Below are 26,519 nucleotides of genomic sequence, written 5' to 3' on the forward strand. Positions count from 1 at the left end.
ATTCGCTGTTTATTATCTATGTAGTCACTTTACCCCCACCTACATGTACAGATTACCTCAACTAACCTGTACCCCCGCACACTGACTCGGTACTGGTGCCCCCTGTATACAGCCTCGTTACTTTTATTCTTACTTTTTATTTTAATCTACTTGGTAAATATTTTCTTAACTTTTCTTGAACTGCACTGTTGGTTATGGGCTTGTAAGTAGGCATTTCACGATAAAGTCTACACTTGTTGTATTTGGCGCATGTGACAAATAAAATTAGATTTGACTGTGTGTGTCCCCTACTTGTGTTTCCATGCCCTGCTCCAGTAGTGTCCTGGCCTGGTTCTCCACCTCCAGTCTGGATCTGCTGATCAGACAGATCCACCCCCTGCTCCAGTAGTCTCCTGGCCTGGTTCTCCACCTCCAGTCTGGCTCTGCTGATCAGACAGATCCACCCCCTGGGACAGGTATTCTGCAGAGCGAGACAGGAGAACAGGGTATTAGAGGGTGTGTGTGTGTGTGCGCGTGCATGCATATGTACACCTTCAGACATTTGCCTGAGATCTAGAAAAACACCCTCCGACATTTGACAATATGACATTCAGTGTGATTTATTGTTCATTTCGATAGAAAACCACAGCCTCCTACAATACAGTCTTCTACAGTATTGATTTGAGAAGAGAGGAAGCGAGAGGAGAGTGAAAGTCAAGGGGAAAACACGACAGGAAGAAGCACACAGCTGTTTACATCGAAAACAGGTGGAACTGCAGTCAATAGGAAAAGTAGCAGTACATGAGGACTTTTAAACACGCGTGTGTATATTAGTGTGTGTGTCAGCCAGATGTTCTATGCAGATGAGTTGATCCAATTAACCCCTCGGTAACATTCATTAAGACTCATTAAGACCCACACAAACACCTTCAGTCCCTTCTACAACACATTGTGTTAAAAAACAATATACAGTTGTATCTTTCAAAACCCCGCTACAAAAGTTCATGTGAACCAGCGACAAAGGTGGGGAAAGCTTATGCTACCATTTCAGTCCAAAAGGAGAGAGCAGGCAGGCAGATATAAAAGCTATTTCAGGTGTTATTGTCTGTTTGTCTAGACTCCCTGCTCTGCACTGAGCACTGTGCTCCCCAGTGTGAGAAGTCAGTTAGCAGACTGGCCAGGGAGAAGAGATTGGACAGCAGAATATCTAATCCAAAGACAATCCACTCACAGACACAACTAAAATACAAATCCATAGTGTGCCGGGCCCTGTGTGTGTGTGTGTGTGTGTGTGTGTGCGCGCGCGCATGTGTTTCAGGCAAGAAGTGTGTGTGGGGCAGCCCCCAGGGCCAGCCCTAGGCATAAGCGTCATAGGTGGTTGTCCACCCCCAAAAGATAAGTATATATTATTACATTTTTGGGGGGGGGCTAAGTCAGGGTTTCATCGTACTGTCGAGCGTTAGAATAGAATATACAAGGTGCAATTTCGAAAATTGGTTGTGCATCAGCGATTTCCATCTTGTTATGTCAGTCACTCAATTAGCTGGGTAGACTAACTTACCAACAGAGTCATTTATTTTGGTACTGTCCAAATGCAGCTTGTTTTTGGTCACAGGTCCAGGAATGGCTGAAGAATGGCAACATTTACCTAGAGCTAACTCTGCAGATAGCACTACTGGGTGATCTGAAAAGTGATAGTCAATTGATCAATAACCTAAAATTACTTTTAGCAACAACAAAACATTTTACAATCTGTAGAAACTACGAGAATAGAAAGATTGCGAACTTTTGTGAAACATCACAGCACTGTTGGAAAATACATGGCAAATATGAATCCAATATGGATGGTGTTGAGGTAGATGGGAGGAGTTGAATGGAGCTGAAGGGTGGGACCAATAACAAGATAGTAAATTATACATGAGTTGAGTCCGTAAAATGTATACACGTTAAGAACTTTTGTAAAACAGCACAAATAAAAAATATGGCAAATAGATATAAAACTGAATGGACATCAGAAATAGATGGGAGAGGTTGAGGGTAGAAGAAGGACAGGAGTAAAAACAAACTAAATATAGATTGCGTCCTTAAAATGTATATACAGTGCCTTGCGAAAGTATTCGGCCCCCTTGAACTTTGCGACCTTTTGCCACATTTCAGGCTTCAAACATAAAGATATAAAACTGTATTTTTTTGTGAAGAATCAACAACAAGTGGGACACAATCATGAAGTGGAACGACATTTATTGGATATTTCAAACTTTTTTAACAAATCAAAAACTGAAAAATTGGGCGTGCAAAATTATTCAGCCCCCTTAAGTTAATACTTTGTAGCGCCACCTTTTGCTGCGATTACAGCTGTAAGTCGCTTGGGGTATGTCTCTATCAGTTTTGCACATCGAGAGACTGAAATTTTTTCAAATTTTTGTCTCCCACCTCAGCTGTAGATCTCTGCAGTTCATCCAGAGTGATCATGGGCCTCTTGGCTGCATCTCTGATCAGTCTTCTCCTTGTATGAGCTGAAAGTTTAGAGGGACGGCCAGGTCTTGGTAGATTGGCAGTGGTCTGATACTCCTTCCATTTCAATATTATCGCTTGCACAGTGCTCCTTGGGATGTTTAAAGCTTGGGAAATCTTTTTGTATCCAAATCCGGCTTTAAACTTCTTCACAACAGTATCTCGGACCTGCCTGGTGTGTTCCTTGTTCTTCATGATGCTCTCTGCGCTTTTAACGGACCTCTGAGACTATCACAGTGCAGGTGCATTTATACAGAGACTTGATTACACACAGGTGGATTGTATTTATCATCATTAGTCATTTAGGTCAACATTGGATCATTCAGAGATCCTCACTGAACTTCTGGAGAGAGTTTGCTGCACTGAAAGTAAAGGGGCTGAATAATTTATAGATAGCCCATATTATGGCAAGAACAGCTCCAATAAGCAAAGAGAAATGACAGTCCATCATTACTTTAAGACATGAAGGTCAGTCAATCTGGGAAATGTCAAGAACTTTGAACGTTTCTTCAAGTGCATTCGCAAAAACCATCAAGCGCTATGATGAAACTGGCTCTGATGAGGACCGCCACAGGGAAGGGGGGGCACCTTCCAGGCAAAATATTTTCGTACCCCAGATAAATGGGGGTTTAGGGCCCACAAAAGGCTATGGCCCAGGTAGGCTAAGGGATTTCTTGTTGAGAAATTCTGGTTAGAAAATGCTGTATTTCAAGCCTTTCCAGCTTGGCCACTGGCCAGGTAGTGACGGGTAGCAAGGTCCTCAGTGGGCTCTTTGGCATTGACATGGCACTGCGGGCACCATGATGTGCATGTTGTTGGCTTCTTGTGGTGCTTCTACACTGGGAACTGGGTCTGTGGTGTGCCATTGCTCTGGGCAGCTGTTACCTCACAGGCAGTGGAGGCTACTGGTTCCACATCAATCAGCCTGCCTCATCGTCGGCCATATTTATCAGCACTGAGCAGACACTTCTCAACACAGCCTGGGAAACGGAGGCAATACACTGAAAATAACTCCAACTGTCACCCTGGAAACACAATTTAGCCATTACAATGGGAGAAAGGGACTTCTGATAAGAAACATTAGCTGTGATTCAATATGGCCGACTGGAAGCTCGCTAGGAGGGGAGAGGATGCTGAAACAATTTCACAAAACCTGCAATTCACTTCACAGCTGATAAGAAGGAGGCGACAAATAGAGAGAGAGATTGTTCTTGTCCTGAGAACCTCCACTTTTAAATTAGAAGGGAGGAATGAGAAAGAGAGAGCGAGAGAGTGAGGAGACAATTTCTTGGGATAGCTTATTTAGCACAAATTGGAAGGCTATCTAAATTCACTTCTGCTATATATGCATCAGCTCTCTGGCTCCATCAATATGTGAACCTCTTAAAAAAGGCCTTCACAAGAACACAATGCAGCAGGAGCAACGATGATTCCTCGCTTCACTTTCAAAGGGAAAGGAGGAAGCCTGCAAGTAACATCAATAGCGATGACAGAGAGAGCGTGAAATGACATTGGATTGTCCACGTTTCCAGAGAAAATGCAACCATCCAGGACACCACAGCGTGACAGTGAGCGTGTAGGCTACTACTACAGTACTACAGGTGTGAAAGCCATTTAGCGAGAGAGAGTCAATGCTACCATAAAGCATCCAGTAAATGTCAGTGTGGATGGCTGGCAAAGACAAATCACAGCCCACGGTTTTAAGTGCATAGATAAAGCTGAAGAGAATAGCTCTAACACTGGCGCAGTCAGAGTCATTATTGTGACAGTGTCACACTCACTCAGATAAAAACCCATTTTTCCTTATGTTGACCAGAGAAAGGGTTAAAACTAGTGCACTGTTTAACGACGAGAGGCAAATGATCATTGTTGTCTCTGCCCGCCTGTGATTGGACAGACTGTAGCAACTGTACCATGAGTTCTCATTGGTTCCATACACAGAGCTTCCCTTCTGTTGTCTCACTGTCAGATGGATGAGAGGATAGAGAATGTGTTTGTTAGTCAAAGGGCCGGGAACGCCAAAACAATCCACACACAAGGGGACACAAGGATTAGGGAAGAGAAAGGGCAGAGAGAGACTAGACAGGGACTGGGTACAGTTGGAGTCAGCCTCTCTCCTAATGGCTATTTTTTAACCTAGGTTTCTGAGAACCAGTTTCAGAGTGGAGAGCTAAAATAGCTCTCTGGACACCAGGGACACATGGACGACACAGAACCCGTTTCCACACTTGTTTGTGTGTAACTGCTAACATAAACCTCAGTGTGAATTTGCTGCCAAAGCAGAGGTGTGAAATAGACAAAGAGGAATAAGATAGAGATGTTTAGATGTTTCTTTGCCCAGCAGAGCACATATGTGTGTTTGTGTGTGTACATGTGACCTCCGCACTGCTTGAAGGTCACCCCCAGTGTTTCTTGGCACTCAGTCCTTTCCCATGGCTTCCCAAAAGCCCTCAGACAGCAACACATAAACACATGCTCTCTCCACAGCAACAGGAAGTGTGTGTGTGTGAGGGGTGGCTTGGACACCCTCCCAGTGGGACAGTGAACAACAGGAAGAGACAGGAGGCTCCAGCTCCAGGGTCTAAAGAGGGGCCTAGTGCATTAGATCTCACCAGCCAGATTATCACACTATCTCCATGTTTTATTAAGAGGGAAATACACAATTTTGTTTCACATGCCTTTCAGTGAAGAGATTTCAACTGTGTTCAGCTTGGCCAAATATATGCACGTGCGGAGACACAGCCAGCCAGCTGCAGTAGGTTGCACGCAGCCTTCTACCGGATGACCCCTGAACTCAGATGACCACACGCAGAACACACTAAAATCAGCTCTCTCAGTATGGGGCCATGAGTGAGGGGGAGAAGAGAGGGATGAAACGAAGGAGAGAAAAGACACTCAGAGGTCAAAGGGACATGAGGTACTGTGATTAACACCGAGTGACATAATATAAGAACACTCTGCAATCCTGTCCATCATCAGTAAACAGGCAGACTGGGTGAGGTCATCAAAGAGGGTCAGTCAATGAGGTCATCACAGGGGTAATCCGTGTTGTTGCCAGTGATGTGACCTCAGTGAGGTTTAATGATTCCGAACGGAGTAATGCTGGGGTGTGTGTGTACGCATTTGTGTGTCTGTCAAAAAAAGATTTCGATTTTCCCACTTTGGTCGACTTTTTTAACGTTCTTGATTTTTCGTTCTTTTTGAGGCTCATGTTAAGCTGGCAGTTATGGTGCACAGGTGTTTGTTTTTTTATATTGATGCATCATTAGGGAATTTAAGGTCATAAGTCTCAATGTAAACGGACTGGGGAGTGCCATCAAGAGAAGTAAGGTAATAGCAAAGATGAAACGGGAGAGAGTTGACATACCATTCTGTCAGGAAACTCACTTATCCACACCTGAACATGAGAAACTCAAGAAAATGGGATATAGGAATACTTTGTTTTACTTCTTACAAAATGAATAGAAGGGGAGTTGCAATCTTGATCCCACATTCAGTTTATTTTGAGTTCATATCAGAAATAAAAGACAAGGAGGGTAGATGTATAGCTATTAAATGGATAACAAGGAAGTTACATTATTTAATGTATACACGCCACCCCAGGGAGTGACATGGTCTTCTACAGGAAGGTGTTTGATTTAATTGCCACAGAAAACTCTGGCACTCTTATCTGTGGAGGGGATTTAACATGATTTTAAACTCAAAAATCGCACGGCACAAATCAAAATAGGAAAATTAGCCTAGTTGCTAAAAAGTGAGATAGGATATTACAGGATTCAGGAATGCTTGATGTATGGCGTGACATTCACATGACAGATAGGGAATATACTATTTACTCAGCCATACATTTTCATGTACAATGCAGATTGACACAGGCTTAAGGATTGTAGGATCGGGCCAGAGCGACTTATCAGATCATCGTTTACCTTACTCTACACCTTGATAGCAAACCAATAAATACTCTATGGAGGCTTAATACAAGCATGCTGAATGATCCAGCATTCATGGAATCAATAAAGACAGAATTGAACGTCTATCTGGAGAATAGCGATAACGGGGATGTATCTCCTGCTACATTGTGGGATGCAGCTACGGCGGTTATTAGAGGGAAGATCATCGCCACATCATCTCTCAAGAAAAAGATTAAAGCACAGAAACTGCTGAAATTACAGGAAACTTGGAATGATTTAGTCATTGCAAAGACCCTCTTATATTACGAGAGATTCAAAAGGTAAAACAGGAAATTGACCAGATGTATAGTGAAGAAGTAGAGAAAAAGCTCAGGTTCCTGAAGCAATGATATTATGAAGCAGGCTCAAACGGCAACAGAATTACTAGCAGAGAGACTCAGGAAACAACAAGCACAGAATATCATTTTCAAAATAAAAGAGCCCAAAACAAAGAAGATTACATGCAAATTGGATGAGATACAGAATGCATTTGAATCATATTACACAAATATGTACAAGCAACCAGAGAAGGCAGATGCAGACAATAGAGCATTTTTTTTAACTCCCTTGATCTCCCCTCGATTGGCACAGAGCAAAATGATAGACTTACTTCAGAAATAACTACTGAGGAAATTAACAATGCAATATCTCATCTAAAAGCAAAGAAATCTCCAGGCACTGACGGCTTCCCTTCAGAATGGTTCAAAGCCTTCAGAGAACAACACTAACACCTCTACTTCAGGCCTGTTTTAACTGGACTCTGAGGGAGGGGGGGGTCTACCACCATCGTGGAGAGAAGCTATCATATCTGTAATCCCAAAAGAGTGTAAAGATAAGAAGGAATGCAGTTCCTATAGACCTATTGCAATTCTTAACACGGATTATAAACTATATGAATCAATAACAGCCAAAAGAAGTGCTATACAAGTGCTACATTAATCAGTCTAGATGCAGAAAAGGCATTTGATTCAGTGGGATGGGATTATCTATTCCAAGGTATGGAAAGATTTGGTTTCAACAAGAAGTGAATCAGTGCATCAAAACACTGTATTCATGTCCGACCGCTAGAATAAAGATAATGGACATTTGTCACGAACGATAAAATTAGAGCGAGGGGCAAGACAAGGCTGTAATCTTTCACCCACACTCTTCTCCTTGTACCTAGAACCATTAGCACAGGCAATAAGACAGGACCCAACTTTAGAGGGAATAACAATAAGTGGCAGTGGACATAAGATGTGCATGTATGCTGATGGCGTTCTGTTACTCCTTAAAGACCCAGGCTCAAGTGTACCTAGATTGATGGATGTTTTACAAACATTTGGAAAATATCCAGGATATGTGCTTAACGTACACAAGACCCAAGCCCTAGTATATAATTATACCTCACAGGAAGAGCTGAAGAGAGTAGGTAGAACTTCCACTGGACCTCTTCATCCATTAAATGTAGTAAACCTACCAAAAGATACACCCAAACCATATGACATGAATTACGATCACATCAACAAGAAAATATATGATGACCTGGACAGGTGGAATTCACTTCCTGCGGATCTTAGTGGTAGAAATGAAACAATCAAATGAACGTCCTGCCGAGGTTACTGTATTTGTTCCAGCCACTGCCCGTAGAAATCCCGCCTTTCATGAAAGTTAGATTTTTATAGTAATTTATTTGAATTTTGCGCTCTGCATTTTCTCTGGCTTTTGGCCAGGTGGGACGCTAGCTTCCCACATATCCCAGAGAGGTTACTAACCTCTCTAGGATAGGGGAGGCAAGCGTCCCACTTGGCCAAAAGCCAGGGAAAATGCAGTGCAGCAAATTCAAATAAATGACTATAAAAATCAAACGTTCATGAAAGGCGGGATTTCTACGGGCAGTGGCTGGAACAAATACAGTAACCTCGGCAGGACGTTCATTTGATTGTTTCAATTCTACCACTAAGATCCGATAAAAATCTCTCTTTAAATCACACATGTAAGATACTAAATTAAAGCTACACTCGTTGTGAATCCAACCAACATGTCAGATTTTAAAAAGGCTTTTCGGCGAAAGCATAAGAAGCTATTATCTGATGATAGCACAACAGTAAACAAAGAGAGTAGCATATTTCAACCCTGCAGGCGCTACACAAAACGCAGAAATAAAATATAAATCATGCCTTACCTTTGACGAGCTTCTTTTGGTGGCACTCCAATATGTCCCATAAACATCACAATTGGTCTTTTTGTTCGATTTATTCCGTCCATATATATCCAAAATGTCCATTTATTTGGCGCGTTTGATCCAGAAAAAACAGCTTCCAATTTGCGCAACGTCACTACAAAATATTTCAAAAGTTACCTGTAAACTTTGCCAAAACATTTCAAACTACTTTTGTAATAGAACTTCAGGTATTTTTGAAAGTAAATAATCGATAAAATTGAAGACGGGTCCATCTGTGTTCAAAACAGGAAGACAACAAACCAACGCTACTTTTCAAGTCTTGCGCAACTCTCAACAGTGTTACACAGTTCCTAGATGGCCGTACTTCTTCATTGCACAAAGGAATAACCTCAACCAAATTCCAAAGACTGGTGACATCCAGTGGAAGCGGTAGGAACTGCAAACAAGTGCCTAAGAAATATCGTTTCCCAATGAGAACTCACTGAACAGACAGAGACCTAAAAAAAAAAATTCTGAATGGTTAGTCCTCTGGGTTTTGCCTGCTACATAAGTTCTGTTATACTCACAGGCATGATTCAAACAGTTTTAAAAAACTTCAGAGTGTTTTCTATCCAAATCTACTAATAATATGCATATCTTATATTCTTGGCATGAGTGGCAGGAAGTTGAAATTGGGCACGCTATTTATCCAAAAGTGAAAATGCTGCCCCTATACCTTAAGAAGTTCAGGGAGAAAAAAGTGATTGACCCTCGAACACCTCAAAATGTATCCAAGTATTCACTAATGCATACAACTTGGGGAGTAACAAAAAAAAACTGTTTCAAATCTTTACTTAGGGATTCAATCCTCAAAGAAACATTCTACAAACGATATTAAAAAGAAATGGGAAGAGGAACTTGACATTGAAATAACTGATAAAACATGGTTGAACATATTAGAGACTCAACAAAGCTCCAAGGTCATGGAGAGAATTCTGTTGGAAGAACATTATACGGTCTTCAGAACACCTAAACTGAAATCCAAACAGACTGGCTCCCTACACCCTTGTTGGAGAGTATGTGGGCTATCAAGGGTGGATTACTCCCATATCTTTTGGTCCTGCCCCGCAATTGAAACTTACTGGGGAGAAATAAGATCTAACATTGGAAAAATAATGGGATTTGACATATAACAAACATTCATTTCTTTGTACTATGGTGAAATACCTGATAACACACTAGAGAAAAGTACCTCTTGAAGATCCTACTGGCAACCAGTAAAAAGGCTATCACTAGGAAATGGCTACAAAAAGACCGTGACATAATGAATAGATGTTATTAAAGAAATACACCATAAGGAGCATATGACCTTTGCTTTAAGAACTCAAGAGGAGAGAGGTCAGGAATACTGGGAAAAACGGGTTTCGTACGTGAAAATTGTCTCGTTCAAAGATGATGTCAATGTAACTAATCTGATGAATGTATGATGTGCGCTGTAACTGCCAGATCTTTATTGTTGTTATTTTACTTTATACTTTCTTTGTGTTCCTCAATAAAAACAAAGTAAAAATAAAACATAAAAAGGGGGCTTATGTGGTGGGCGTGGCAGGTGGCGTGGTGGCAATGGGTGCGGATTTTAAGATGATTTCCTGCAGTTCCACACATTTCTCCACGGAGCTGAGAGACATTTTTGAAGTTTTAGAGCAAATTTCCAACAATTCTATACATTTTGTCATGGTGCTGAGATACAATCTTGCAGTTTTAAAGCAAATTTCCTACAATTCTATGCATTTTTCCATGGCTAATGTGTTATTTTGCTCAAACATAACAAAATCAATACTGCTGAATTCATTGTTTTTGGAATTTTAAATTCTTGTGTCAGTTACTCGAGTTTGATCAGGTGAAAGCCCACAGGCTAGCTCCCAGCCTCCCAGTCACGGACTGCTCACTCACCTCATCCCTCGCTATCTTTCTTTCTCCTACAGTTGCAGACTAAACACTGAGCCCTGACCGGCTGTTTCTGCCCCATTATCTCTTGCCATGGTGCACTGATCTACAGCCACGACACACATAGTCAATATGGCTGGAACTGGACACACACACACACACTGATCTAGACCCACAGCGAGTGCACAGTGGACTGGTCAGCAGTGACAGGCTCTGGCACAGCTACACCCTCTCATCACACTCTCTCCCAGCAGTCCCTACTGCTGATTGGTAATGCACATGCACACATACACACCTGAAATAGGGAAAAGGTAGAGAAACCCAGGCAAACAGCAGCCTGTAGCAGAATCAGGGGACAGGGTTGGATATGGGGTAGCAATATTAGTAGCAGCATCAAACATTTATGGGTGTTAGGGCTGCACAATTCATCCAATTCACATAAAAATCGCAAGGGATCCATATTGCATGCAATAGTTTTGAAATGCCACTCAGAATGTATTTTTATTTCACCTTTACTTAACCAGGTAGGCTAGTTGAGAACAAATTCTCATTTACAACTGAGACCTGGCCAAGATAGAGCAAAACAGTGCAACGTAAACAACAGAGTTACACATGGGATAAACAAACCGACAGTCAATAACACAATAGAAAAGTCTATATACAGTGTGTGCAAATGTAGTAAGATTAGGGAGGTAGGCAATAAATAGGGCGTAGTGGTGAAATAATTACAATTTAACAATTAAACACTGGTGATAGATGTGCAAGTAGAGATACTGGGGTGCAAAGGAGCAAAAACATAAATAACAATATGGGGATGAGGTAGTTGGGTGGGCTATTTACAGATGGGCTATGTAAAGGTGCAATGATCGGTAAGCTGCTCTGACAGCTGATGCTTAAAATTAGTGAGGGAGATATGAGTCTCCAGCTTCAGTGATTATTGCAATTCGTTCCAGTCATTGGCAGCAGAGAACTGGAAGGAAAGGCAGCCAAATGAGGAATTGGCTTTGGGGATGACCAGTGAAATATACCTGCTGGAGCGCGTGCTATGGATTGGTGCTGCTAAGGTGACCAGTGAACTGAGATAAGGCAGGGCTTTACCTAGCAAAGACTTATAGATGACCTGGAGCCAGTGGATTTGGCAACGAGTATGAAGTGAGGGCCAGCCAGCGAGAGCATACACGTCGCAGTGATAGACTGCATCCAATTTGCTGAGTAGAGTGTTGAAGGCTATTTTGTAAATGACATTGCTGAAGTCAAGGATCGGTAGGATAGTCAGTGATGCTAGACGGGCAGGCGGATGTGGGCAGCGATCGGTTGAAGAGCATACATTTAGTTTTACTTGCATTTAAGAGCAGTTGGAGGCCATGGAAGGAGTGTTGTATGGCGTTGAAGCTATTCTGGAGGTTTGCTAACACAATATCCAAAGAAGGGACAGAACTTTACAGAATGATGTCGTCTGTGTAGAGGTGGATCAGAGAATCACGAGCAGCAAGAGCGACAATAATTGATGTATAAAGAGAAAAGAGTCGGCCCAAGAATTGAACCCTGTGGCACCCCCATAGAGACTGCCAGAGGTACGGACAACAGGCCCTCCAATTTGACACACTGAACTCTATCTGAGAAGTAGTTGGTGAACCAGGCGAGGCAGTCATTTGAGAAACCAAGGCTGTTGAGTCTGCCGATAAGAATGCGGTGATTGACAGAACACTCATTTATCTGTTTTTGTAGCTTCCTCCATTTGTTAGTTTGCATGCTGTTCTGTTAGGTCAAATGCAGTCAACGAATTGTACAAAGCAAGAATGATGCTGCTTTTCACTTTGTTTCTTAATATAAATATTTCGATTTCTATGATTCCAACAGATGACCAAGTGTTTTGATCTATATCGCAAGTGTAATGGCCAACACAATATTTGGCAAAAAGAAATGTGCAATTTGATTTTCTGCACATATCGTGCAGCCCTAGAGTATGTGTGTTTGCAATGTTTGCAGTCTTCTTGGGTAGGATGCTACAAGCTTGGCACACTGCTATTGGGGAGTTTCTCCCATTCTTCTCTGCACATCCTCTCAAGCTCTGTCGGGATGGGTGGGGAGCGTTCCTGCACAGCTATTTTCAGGTCTCTCCAAAGATGTTAGATCGGGTTCAAGTCCGGGCTCTGGCTGGTCCACTCAAGAGACATGTCCCAAAGCCACTCCTGTGTTATCTTGGCTGCGTGCTTAGTGTGGTTTTCCTGTTGAAAGGTGAACCTTCCCCCCAGTCTGAGGTCCTGAGCACACTGGAGCAGGTTTTCATCAAGAATATCTCTGTACTTTGCTCCGTTCAAAACATCCCCGCAGCATGATGCTGCCACCACCATGCTTCACTGTAGGGACGATGCCAGGTTTCCTCCAGATGTGACATGGGCTGTTATTGTGACCGTATTAAATGGCCACACCGGTAGTCATGAATCATGATGGCAGTCAAATTCCACGTGACCGTTTAGTCACGGTAATTAGGCTTCTCCACGCTGTGATCCGGCTGATGGTCATTAGTAGTCCACAAAACTTGTGGCATGGAGCATTATCCTGCTGGAAAAACCAATCCTCAGGGTCGGGAACATTGTCAGAGCAGAAGGAAGCAAGTTTTCTTCCAGGACAACCTTGTACGTGGCTTAATTCATGCGTCCTTCACAAAGACAAATCTGCCTGATGTGAGACCTGGAGAGGCCTACAAGCCACAGTGCCACGCACCCACTGTGAAATTTGGTGGAGGATCGGTGATGATCTTGGGGGTGCTTCAACAAGGCTGGAATCGTTTTCTTCCAGCAGTACAATGCTCCATGCCACACAGCCACTTCAATCAAGGTGTGGATGGAGGACTACCAGATCAAGACCATGTCATGGCCAGCCCAATCTCCAGACCTGAAACCCATTGAAAACCTCTGGGATGTGATCAAGAGGAAGATGGATGGTCACAAGCCATCAAACAAAGCTGAGCTGCTTGAATTTTTACACCCAGGAGTGGCATAAAGTCACCCAACATCAATGTGAAAGACTGGTGGAGAGCATGCCAAGACGCAATTGATTTCTGAACTCTTCCTAAGTTAAAACATTAGTATTGTGTTGTTTAAAAATGAATATGAACTTATTTTCTTTGCATTATTCGAGGTCTGACAACACTGCATCTTTTCTTATTTTGACCAGTTGTCATTTACTGCAAATAAATGTTCTAAATGACAATACTTTTATTTTTAATTAGGGTGAAATGTTGTCAGTGGTTTATAAAATAAAACAAAAATGTAAATTATACCCAAAAACATACCTATAAATAGTACAACCATAGAAACTGATCATTTTGCAGTGGTCTCTTAAATTTTTTCCAGAGCTGTTTATTCCCTACAGGCTGCATCCAATCTAACCTGGTCATGTTGCCAGATATTGTTCATAAATTAGCCAACTCCATTGTCATTCACAGTGTCATTTGGCATTCAAATCAACAAAAGAGTTAGATTAAACAGTCGGATCTGGCAACCAGGCTAGTGTGACTAATGGATTGAGGGTAATTATGTCTGTCCTATCAGACAGGTGTATAACAACCGATGATTGGCCAAAAGTCCCCTAGGGTTCAAGTACCATTACACTCGCCACAGTTGCCGAGCCCGGTCTTCTAGAGAGTGCAAACACACAGACTGGCATGGCGACAAAGAGAGGGAGAAAGATACAAAGAGTGAGAGAGAGGGGGAGGGGGGAGACAGAAAGCGACAGAGATAATTTTGAATTTAAAAAAAAAATAGACCTTTGGCACATTTCCGAGATGTCTTCCTTCAATCTAGTGACACCGGCACCAGCGGAAAACACCCTCTGAAGAAAACAGTATGTGCTCTGAAGCCTCGGAGTTGAGACAGAGACAGCTCCTCTTTAATTTGTCCATTTCCTGCCAAAATATGACATCATTATCCTCTGCCTGACATTGACATCCCAATTTCAGTACTGAAACCGGGCCAATCTGTGGAATGTGAATCCTAATGACTGTGTTCCAGAGCTTACGTGGAGAAAATAGCCATTACTGAACAACACAGGCTTGATAGGTGTCATGTCTGTCTGTGGAGCTAGTGCCACTTAGGCTACAGACACACAAGAGCAGTGGGCTACAGACCTCCCAAAACTGGCCCACGACTGAATATTTTTGGGGTAAAAAAATATATACTGTAAAATCATCAAGATTTCAACAAAAAACTATTTTAATTTTAGGAAACTTAAAATTATTCCCACAAATAAAAAAAAGAGATGTGATCGTGTCTCAATGTAATCAAGGAATTAAATTGTTATTTTCAAATACAATTTCTTGGGCTTAGTTATGTTCAATTTTCAGTGTACATTATAATTGCAGTGTACATGATAATATAATTATATTATTATAATAATAATGTTCCGGCCCCCGACCATCCGCTCTGACAAAAATCGCCCCCAGGCTAAATCTACTTGCCTACCCCTACACTAGACACAATACTACACTGAACTAAAGACTGCTCAAAGCTAACGAAAGGATGAAATGAGGGACCTGTTACATGAGACCAATCAGAGAAAAGAGGAGATGTAGAGAGGGGAAGAGAGAATAGGGAAAGAGAGGGGGTTGATAGAGAGAGAAGAGAGAGAGTGAGAGAGAGAGGGAAAATGTTGAGCGCGAAAGGATGATACAGAGAGAAATAGAAAGTGAGAGACATGCTGCCAGAGAAGGGAGGGAGGGTGGGCGAGGTGAGTAGGAAGGGCTATTAGTGCTCCGAGACGGAGCGAGTGAGAGTGGGAGAAGGAGAGGAGAGCGCAGAACAGCCAGAGAGCATAACAGTGATCTCTCTACTCCAGCCTGGATCCTTACACACCCTGAGGACTTAACTACACCATCTTACCCGTCACGCACAGCCAGAAACCGCCTCAGCGGCTTCAGGTCCTTTCCTTTCGCTCTCTCGTCCTCCTTCACTCTACCTGGGAGGGAGTGTTCCACCTGGCTATCTATGCTGAAAGTGCTGTGAGGTAGAGGACGGAGACACACACACACGCGACTACCTCAGAGGACAAGGTAAACATCTATCACTGCACTGATTTCTCCACTCTCTGTTACAATAGCGCGCTTGATAATGAATGTCAGTGTGTACACTGAAGCACATAAATGCATTTCAGATGCGTTCAAAAACAAACTCAAAATGACAACAGTAATGACTTCTTGCCAAAAGCACTCATTTTCTACCTCTGCTGAACCGTGAGGAACGGTTGTCAAAACACAAAACGCCACCATACTGTACAGTACGTGCACACTATCAGCAGAGTTCAAAAGAACAACTGGAGCAAAAAGCCTGCAAACTTCTCACTCGTATTGTACCAACAGACAAAGAACCACCAGCCGTGTGCACTCACTGCATGTACAGTACCATAGCTCTCTAGTATCGTCTCTGCCTGTCTGCTCCGCCAGCCTACAGTCACACAGTAGAGACATAACTCGACCAATACAGCACACAGTCTCATCCAAAGGGATTATATTTCTGCTCCTTCTCCTGCCTGCCCACTTACTCAACACTCTGATAATGTTAAGCATCACTTATGAGCGCGGTGTCTCTGAAGCCTTGCTCTTAGCGTGGAGCGGAGCACGGGGGCTTTTGTGCAAACACACAGTTCTCATAACAGTCTGAGCCTTCCATTCATCTCACACACACACACCCACCCACCCACCTTCTCAGAGTGCTCTGTGAGCTGTCATGCGTGCAAGTGAATAACTGAAAGCCAGTGTCTTAACCTCTGTGTGCAGTGCCACTGCGTGAAATTACAGAAACAAAACCATATGCTCTGTGACATACGGATCATACGCTGTCATATGCTCTGTGTCATACGGATCATACGCTGTCATAAGCTCTGTGTCATACGGATCATACGCTGTCATAAGCTCTGTGTCATACGGATCATATGCTGTTACATGCTCTGTGTCATACGGATCATACGCTGTCATAAGCTCTGTGTCATACGGATCATATGCTGTTACATGCTCTTTGTGAAACGGATCATACGCAGTTACATGCTTTGTGTCATACGGATCATACGCTGTCATATGGTCTGTGTCATATGGATCATACGCAGTTACATGCTTTGTGTCATACGGATCATACGCTGTCATATGGTCTGTGTCATATGGATCATACGCAGTTACATGCTTTGTGTTATACGGATCATACACAGTTACATGCTTTGTGTCATACGCTGTCACATGCACTGTGTTATACGGATCATACACTGTCATATGCTCTGTGTCATACGGATCATACACTGTCATATGCTCTGTGTCATACGGATCATACGCTGTCATATGCTCTGTGTCATACGGATCATACGCTGTCATATGCTCTGTGTCATAAGGATCATACACTGTCATATGCTCTGTGTCATACGGATCATACACTGTCATATGCTCTGTGTCATACAGATCATACACTGTCATATGCTCTGTGTCATAAGGATCATACACTGTCATATGCTCTGTGTCATACAGATCATACACTGTCATATGCTCTGTGTCATAAGGATCATACACTGTCATATGCTCTGTGTCATACGGATCATACGCTGTCATATGCTCTGTGTCATAAGGATCATACGCTGTCATATGCTCTGTGTCATAAGGATCATACACTGTCATATGCTCTGTGTCATAAGGATCATACACTGTCATATGCTCTGTGTCATACGGATCATACACTGTCATATGCTCTGTGTCATACAGATCATACACTGTCATATGCTCTGTGTCATACGGATCATACACTGTCATATGCGCTGTGTCATAAGGATCATACACTGTCATATGCTCTGTGTCATACGGATCATACACTGTCATATGCTCTGTGACATAAGGATCATACACTGTCATATGCTCTGTGTCATACGGATCATACACTGTCATATGCTCTGTGACATAAGGATCATACACTGTCATATGCTCTGTGTCATACGGATCATACACTGTCATGTGCTCTGTGACATACGAGCTTGTCTCTTCTCCCAGTAGCACTGCTAGTCTCTGGCCCTCTTAAGCTTCTGTTCACACACAGACAGACACAGCAAAAGATGGAGAGAGAGAGAGATGAAGAGAGAAAGAAAGAGAGAGAGCGAGATGACAGAGGGAGGGAGCCTGCACAAAGGACCAGTTCAAAGGCTGAGGGCTCATTTGTCAAACAAACGCATGACAGGCCTTGAATAGCCAAAGGTATAATAAGTAAGACATCCACTAGGAATCAAACAAGAGTCAGATCACCTTTCTCTGTGTCTCTCCATCTCTCTCCATCCCCTTTTCTAGGGGGGGGATTAATTCAATACAAACCCGATTAGAGGTTATTAACAAAACACACAATGACAACAGACAGGCAGATCTATCACTGGGTTGATTTAACGTACTGATACAGCTCAGACTGTCTGGACAATGATCATTTGGGGCTGAAATATCATGACACACTTTCTTCTCATTCATTATCCTCCTTTCATTTACGTCTCTTCCTCTCTCCATCTTTTTGTTCTCCAGGACGACGATTGAGGGAGGAAAAATAAACGGAAGGATGATGTCATCCCCTGATTTGTCCCACTCTCCTACTCTGTGACAGAAAGAGAGAGAGAGAGCGCGCACCAAATGCCACATAGCTGATGGCCCAGTGTTGTAATATATTCTCCTCTCTCTCTCCAAAGCAGCTAATGACCTTCCTCCCAGCCTGGTCTGACTTTGTATAAGGTGCCACAGCACTGAGGTGATCCTGCCTCACCCCAGTGGAATTACAAAGTGTGAGGAGACGGAAACGCCATTGACCTTTACTCTCCTCTCTGGAAGGTGATGGAGGGGTGTTTCTGAAGGGTGTCGGAGGGAATACGTACAGAAGGAAGAGGGCAGGACAGTTGAGTATCAGCCAGGCACTGCTCTGCCTCTGTTAAGATCCGAGGAGGACTACAGATCAAATAACAAAAGGACGACAAGCAGCTGCCTAAAAGAAACCATTCATTTAGTAAAACCACGTGGCTGGATGCTACGATGCACATCCTCTCCCTGCCCACCGCGGATGACGAGTGCGTGTGTTCCTGCGTTTAATGAATCCTCGGCGCTTTCCCCAAACCGGAATACAGTGTTTTTATTGGATGTACGAGAGTATAGGGCAGTCCTCTGTGATCCATCACTGTTGTATACAGCCTCTGGGTAAAGTAAATGGAGAAATGTTTTGAAGGTGGACTGGTCTTTCTCTTGTGGTGGAGCTGAGTTTGAAATAGAAAAAGGAAGGATCCAAAGAAACGCAGTTTCAGTTGGCCCCAACTGCACTCATCTGCATCATAATACTCCCATTATTTAGACAAAAGGCTGCACCATCAGGATTAAAAGTGCGCCAAGTGGAGATTTACTGCATTATTATTACTACTACTACAAAAGCATTACTACTACAGAACTATGGTTGGTTCTTGTGATTTCCTGTCGGGGCCTCAGAAAGTCGGCTCCGGCTGGTTCATGGACTCTTGAAGGGGAGACGGCACACGAGGGAGAGGTGAGTACAGTGTGTCTGCAATATAAATGCCTATTGAGCCACAAAAGGACTGTCTGGTTTCTGGATAGTTTCTCTGGACATGACCAGCCTCTGGGCAGATCACACGGGAAACTGTGTTATATCTAGACATGAAAGCAAAGCAAGGACGTTCATGAAGCGAAATACCTAAAGAACATGGACACATTGATCAAAAGTAACCACAAACACAACTCTAAGCCTAGCGTAACAACAAAACACTGACACGACCGACTAAAGCGAAGCACTATTAGTTCGAGTCAGCTAACAACGTAACACTAGATAAAAGGTGTCAGCAATGAAGGGATAAAGGGAGTGTACTCATTTTCACTCTTTCCACAAAGCGAAAATCTTATTATCACACACGGCAGAACACCATTTTTTTTGTTGTTGAGCACAGCGGAAAACTGTGGAAATTGGCTTTTTGATTTTTAATTGCCACCTTTTGAAAGATTCCATCAAGATGACATCACAAAATCAGTTTGAGATTGAAACTTCCACACTTGAAAAGGTTCACACATTGGCCACATTTCACACTAAATGGAATCCCAGTGAGGTACAAATACACTCAGACAAATTCACAAAGACAGCCAGACAGATAGATAGACAGATCAGCTAGATGAGATTTAAAAGGAATAGAAATAGCCTCTTCTACACTGTTGTATGCTCCCATATAACCTAGTTCATCAGGAAATGACAATGAGACACGTAAGGCATAGATGAGAGGCAGTCAGTAGTCATGCATACGATACACTTCTGTGGTGAAACACAACACCTTTCTCTCCCACTATACATAAGTTAATGCAATCAGTCTCTGGCCTGATCTTTCTCTCCTCCTCTCTCTGTGTGTCACCATGTCTCTCTAGGATAATGCATACCCCTCCTGTGCTGATCTCAGAAGCCACCATGAGCAACGTGACTGTCTTCGACACCTCGGAACCATCTGACCTTGATATGACCCAGTCTGCCGCCCCCTACCCCGTCAGCTTCCAGGTACATGCTTACATGTATACCACTTCTACTTTAATTAAGAGGGTAAATGTAGTTCAACTTCAGTTATCGTGAAAGCAGATATCACGATTAAAGCATATTGCAATGAAAGCAGATATCACGATTAAAGCATATCGCAATGAAAGCAGATATCCCGATTAAAGCATATCGCAATGAAAGCAGATATCACGATTAAAGCAGATATCAGTATGAAATTGGTTATCTCGACACAAGCAGTTATTACAATACTATTATTGTGATACTATGATTTTCGTAAAACAAAATGCTATTACCCTCCGAATTTCCAGGTGTCGCTGACAGGGTTCCTGCTGCTAGAGATCGTGCTGGGCCTAAGCAGCAACCTGACAGTGCTGGTCCTTTACTGCATGAAGCAGAACCTCATCACCTCCGTGTCCAACATCGTCACCATGAATCTGCACGTCCTAGACGTACTAGTGAGTGTCAGTCTTTGATGTTTCCATTAGGCACAGACCTCGGATCAGTTAATACATTGAAAATACAAACTTTAACCATTGGGAGGGAAAACACAAAACTGACCTTAAATCAATGTTTAGGGACAATTCCAGTGAGTGTCTAGAATGAGATGATTGCAGTGCAATTATTCTGTGACAAATCTCAAGATTCTTCAGGAAGCAGGCCACTATATCTGCTGTAGAAGGAGACAAATTTAACTAATGATAATCCTAATCCTTATTTATCTCTCTGGTTCCAGGTTTGTGTGTCTTGCATCCCTCTGACTGCCGTGGTAATACTCCTCCCCCTAGAGGCTGATACGGCGCTGGTCTGCTGCTTCCACGAGGCCTGTGTCTCCTTCGCTAGCGTAGCCACTGCCTCGAACGTGCTAGCCATCACCGTCGACCGCTATGACATCTCAGTGCGTCCAGCCAACCGCATGCTAACCATGGGCCGTGCCGTGACTCTCCTGGGCTTGATTTGGGCTATGTCCTTCTTCAGTTTCCTGGTCCCCTTCATGGAGGTGGGCTTCTTCAGCGATTTTGGCTCAGAGTCCGTCAACCAGACTGCAGTCGCCTCTGTGGTCCATACGAACGAGTACTACACAGAGCTGGGGCTGTATTACCACCTCCTGGCTCAGATCCCCATCTTTTTCTTCACGGCCGTAGTCATGCTGGTGACCTACTACAAGATACTCCAGGCCCTGAACATCCGCATCGGGACCCGCTTCCAACACAACCAACCCAAGAAGAAGCAGCGCAAGAAGAAGACCATCTCCTTGACCACCGCAACGCAGGTGGAATCTACAGATGCGTCCCAGGGCAGCGGGGCAGTCAGAGGGGGCGGAAACCCACCTGCTGTCCTGTCCATGCGGACCTCCGTCTCCGTCCTCATGGCTCTGCGCAGGGCCGTTAAACGCCACCGGGAACGGCGGGAGAGGCAGAAACGCGTCTTCAGGATGTCCCTACTCATCATCTCCACCTTCCTGCTCTGCTGGACGCCCATCACAGTCCTCAACACGGTCATCCTCAGCGCAGGGCCCTCAGACTTCACGGTCAAGTTGCGGTTGGGTTTCCTGGTCATGGCCTACGGGACGACCATCTTTCACCCACTGCTCTACGCCTTCACCAGGCAGAAGTTCCAGAAGGTGTTGAAGAGCAAGATGAAGAAGAGGGTGGTGTCCGTGGTGGAGGCTGAGCCCATGCCCAACAACGTGGTCATTCACAACTCCTGGATCGACCCCAAGAGGAACAACAAGAAAGTCACCTTCGAGGAGACTGAGGTCAGGCAGAAGTGTCTATCTTCCCAGGACCTGGAACAAAACAACATCGTCTGTCATCCATGATAAGGCGGCAGGGTAGTCTAGTGGTTAGAGCGTTGGACTAGTAACCGGAAGTTGCAAGTTCAAATCCCCGAGCTGACGGGGTACAAATCTGTCGTTCTGCCCCTGAACAGGCTGTTAACCCACTGTTCCTAGGCCGTCATTGAAAATAAGAATCTGTTCTTAACTGACTTGCCTAGTTAAATAAAGGTTAAAAAAAAACTTTAAAAAAAGGAGATTGTGAAGATCGGCTTGGAGGCACTAGTTAGGCCGAAAGACATACCTCTCAACAGAGGTGGCAGAGTGGGATAATGGGATGTCCATCTTCAGAGAAAGTGGAATAAAGACAATTTCTGAGAAGTCATTGAATATCTGCATGGCTAGAGGGAGTTGGTAGACATGCATCTGAGCCAAGGTCAAGATAGAACAGCTTCTGTTCAGAAGATGTAGAATAAGACAATGTGGATTATGAGGACGTGAAATAAGAATAAAATGGAATAAGCAATGGACACTCATACAAGGTGACAAAACATTATCAGGAACTCATTTAAAAAGGGGAAACCACTTATCCAAAGCAGTAATGAAGTGTTTTACCTGTATAGTTACCCTAAAGGGGATCATGTGTTACTATTTATTGTAAGAGGTTGATGTGGCGTCAAGGACAATTTAAACTAAGTACCGTACTGCATGGTGTTGTTATAAAACGTAACATAATTATTGTGTATAGTCATATACAGTGTAAAGAATAAATATATGTTTACAACACATAAAGGAAAGATTCACCCATTTTGAATATTATATGAAATTTGTGCATCTCTGAGCTATGAGCAAAATGCATCATACCAGCTGTGTTTCTGCCTGCTTGAATGGCTAATAGCTCAGATAAACAGGAAAACATGAAATGACCCCTGGAATCGATAGAACCCAGCTCAGAGATAGACAAATATGATAGAACATTTCAAAATGGGTGACTCTTTCCGTTAAGCCCTAAGTATTTGTCATTTTATAATAAATAACGTGAAAAAAGTTTAGAGGGGATTCTACTGGGTATTCTGGTTAAAGGGTCTTCTGTCACATATACTCCACTTTATAACGCTTTCGTAAACTTGTCCACTTAGGACATCTAGCCAGTGTAAAGCCACAAATACTTACATGTGAAATTCCACTTCACATTTCCTGTCCTCTGAGAGTGTCTTTCCATGTGCCTGTTATATGTGTGATTTAGTGTAAGATGGAGGGATAGAAAGAGGCCAGCAGCACTTTGCAACCTCAGCGAGAGTCTGCAATCTGAAAACTAATCACAGCATTACTAAGACGTGACCTTGTGATTTCAACACATAATCAGCGCCTGTAGCCTAACCATCCTGAGGTGACTCCAGCTGCTCTACCGGCCATAACACAGCTGTTATGTTGCTTCTCTTATTATCTAGCCATCTAGCCACAGGTCGGAGTGAAGAGAATAACATGGCTGCCAAAACTGGAGCCTGCTTCTTTTCATAATCACACTGAGGCCAACTGGCAAATCAATCTGTATTTTCTGGTTGGAGTTGGAGGACACTGAGTGAGTGAGTGAGTGAGTGAGTGAGTGAGTGAGTGAGTGAGTGAGTGAGTGAGGACTCAGACCTACTGTGGGCCATAGCGCTTAGCAAGGATGGGGCAAGTGGGGGGGGGTGGGGGGTGATTGTGAAGGGGTCTGGTCACGGGCTATGAGGTACTGATACAAAACACTCGCCACAACACTTGCCTTTGCCGAGCTCCCCTCTCTCCCACGCTTGATGCCTTGTGATTACCAAGGCTAGGACTGCTAGCTAGATGATAACGGGTGGCTGTGGCAGGCGACGCATCACAATCACTCTCCCTTTCCGCCACCATCATGACACGGCAAGGTCATGGTGGTTTTCCCTCTTCTGCGTCGGAGAGATGCTGTCACCGTCTCACACACACACAATACCTATGCACTATACCTAGCAATCTATTCCGCTGAAAGAGGGCATATAGAAGCTAGGAAGGGGAGGGGATGTGAGAAAGTTAAACACTTGGCTTTATTATCCCATTGAATTACTCATATTGCCTCATATACTGTAATGCATTCACGGCTAAACACATTCTGCCATTCAATGTCCTTGCAATGTTTGTATTGGGCAAGTGTGTGTAAAAATGAACATCCCTCTCGGCCAATGAGATAACAGGATACATTTCCTTTGAGAAATTATTTTTTGATGAGGGGATGTTGACAACTTGTGGGGTGTGGTCATATGCCACATCAGTCGAGGCACCATGTGAGGTCAGGAAGAGACCGGGGTGCAAAAATAAACTGTGTGGAACAGTTTGGCGGAGCGTCATACAGCCACTCTGTAGAGATCATAGAGTGGCTGTATGCTTTGGGTATGGAATGCAGCCAGGCTTTCCGTTTTAGAACCCTCATCGAACGGCCCCCTGAGTCTCCTAAAAATCACTCCGTCTCCATGTGCATTTTAAGAGACAATAATAAGCTGGGGTACTTGGTTGGCTGTTTGCCAGCAAGCAGCACTAAAGGCAGGTTGGCGAAGTTGATTGAAGAGCCATCTAACTGTTCATTACAGGTTGGCTCGCTCCTCAGGCGCCATTACTAAATGAAGGCAAGAACCACTTGTCTATATGAAGTAGATGAGTAACGCATAGACAAACCAACACTGTACCACAATCTTCACAACTTGACTGATTTTCTATGCCTACATAGAGGATGTGCACACTGCACAGGTTCACAAAGGTTAGATTCCAGGCTACATTTTATTGGTCGGAAACATCAAGCCTATTCTTTATATAGGCCTCGCCTATCGGTCTCTACATGAGTAGAGTGCCGAGGAGGATACATTGAACCACTATCCTCTCTGAAGTAGCAGTAATCTCGCCTGTATAAGCGATCAGTCTCACAGAACTCTGAGTCATCAGACCGGAGAGGAGCAGAATTCTATTCTAGAATGAGATGAAGAAAGATGAGCCGAGACAGAGATGTCAAAACCTCCAACATTCTTCAGGAAATATAGACCTATCAGCATTGCCAGCTGCGGAGCCGAATGGATTGGAACAATTTGTTTAACTTCTCATGAATACTTCCGAGGGTGTTTGGTGACAGCATCTTAATCCTTTCCGTCATCTCGGGTGCTACCTGGAAAACTAGTCGGAGTAGGCCTATCTGACTGAAATATCCACCTCTGGTACTTGGACCACAACATTTCCCACCTTCTTAGCTCACTTACTGCACACCAGGCCACCGCTCTCTCTTTCCATCTCTCACTCTCTCTATACAGCATCTCTCTCTCTCTCTCCTCTGTTCCCTCTCCCTCTCACCCAACACTCAGCCCAGGGTCACACATGGCTGATAAGAGGAGGGCTTTTGATTCCTGAGGCCATGCGTGTTCTAGTGTTCTGGAGTGTTCTGTGTGCAAGGGTTGTTATGTAAAAGGTTGTTGTGCATTTGTCGTGTATGACCAAAAAGGGTCTAGCTCATTTGAGGAGAGTTGTGGTGTGGTGCTGGGCCTCTCAATGGCTTAGCCAACTGCCACTCACACTTTGCAAATAAATTGAACACAATGAATTGCCTTTCCATCCCCATTCTTTCTTCAATCTTCCCTCTCTTCCCTCTTATCCCTCCTTTCCCCCCTCTCCCATGGGAGTAGCCGCTGTCTGACTGACATTCAGGACCATTGTGTCATTATAGCTGGTCTCTAGGGCTGGCTGCTGTGACTGACGGTTACCACAGTGACTGACAATTCATCTGCTCTGACTGACACACAGGGGCTGTGGTCCAAAAGCGGAGGAAAACAATAAAGCCGAGATATGAGAGGAAGACGACATTGACACGGGTAGATTAAAATAAGTCAAAGATATTGAGTCAAATGAGACAATGCCATACCACAGGGTTATTGCTCGATAATAAAGTCCCATGCAGTCTCATTGAAAATAAAATGACCAAAGATATAAACGCAACATGTAAATTGTTGGTCCCATGTTTCATGAGCTGAAAAAAAAAGATCCCAGAAATGTTAATCACGCACAAAAAGCTTCTTTCTCAAATGTTGTGCACACATTTGTTGACATCCTTGTTAGTGAGCATTTCTCCTTTGCCAAGATAATCAATCCAACTGACGATGAGGCATTTCAAGAAGCTGACTAAACAGCATGATCTCTACACACATGCACCTTGTGCCGGGACAATAAAAGGCCATTCTAAAATGTGCAGTTTTGTCACACAACACAATGTGACAGATGTCTCATTCCTTCATGCTGACTGCAGGAATGTCCACCAGAGTTGTTGCCAGAGAATTTTATGTTAATGTCTCTACCATAAACCGCCTATGGCTTCGCTTTAGAGAATTTGTCCAACCGGCCTCACAACAGCAGATCACATGTAGTTGCGTGGGCCAGCAGTTTGCTAATGTCAACGTAGTGAGAACAGAGTGCCCCATGGTGACTGTGGGGTTATAGTATGTGCAGGCATAAGCTACAGACAACAAACACAATTGCATTTTATGGATGGCAATTTGAATGCACAGAGATACCGTGACAAAAACCTTGAGGTCCATTCATCCACCACCATCACCTCATGCTTCAGCATGATAATGCACGGCGGCATGTCAAAGGATCTGTACACAATTCCTGGAATCTGA

General features: G+C 43.6%; 2 protein-coding genes across 3 annotated transcripts in view; one reads left to right on the plus strand and one right to left on the minus strand.

Moving 5' to 3' along the window:
- LOC121839772 (conserved oligomeric Golgi complex subunit 5-like) overlaps window positions 1–26,519 on the minus strand; it is a 65,676-nt gene that overhangs the window by 26,784 nt on the left and 12,373 nt on the right. Inside the window, exon 3 of one of the 2 annotated variants that reach the window (XM_042300193.1) lies at window positions 292–460. The exons of the other annotated variant lie outside the window; for it this stretch is intronic. Coding sequence (XP_042156127.1) covers window positions 292–460 — 169 coding nt within the window. The remainder of the gene's footprint in view (window positions 1–291; window positions 461–26,519) is intronic. 2 annotated transcript variants of the gene reach the window in all.
- Window positions 15,273–25,447, plus strand: LOC112216880 (G-protein coupled receptor 22). The gene is made up of 5 exons (XM_024377021.2): window positions 15,273–15,586; window positions 18,071–19,070; window positions 19,952–20,078; window positions 20,384–20,530; window positions 20,809–25,447. The coding sequence occupies exons 3-5, from the start codon at window positions 19,956–19,958 to the stop codon at window positions 21,892–21,894; spliced, it is 1,356 nt and encodes a 451-aa protein (XP_024232789.1). The 5' UTR covers window positions 15,273–15,586; window positions 18,071–19,070; window positions 19,952–19,955; the 3' UTR covers window positions 21,895–25,447.

The sequence above is a fragment of the Oncorhynchus tshawytscha genome, linkage group LG17 (assembly GCF_018296145.1).
Source record: "Oncorhynchus tshawytscha isolate Ot180627B linkage group LG17, Otsh_v2.0, whole genome shotgun sequence".
NCBI classification, from domain to species: Eukaryota; Metazoa; Chordata; class Actinopteri; order Salmoniformes; family Salmonidae; genus Oncorhynchus; species Oncorhynchus tshawytscha.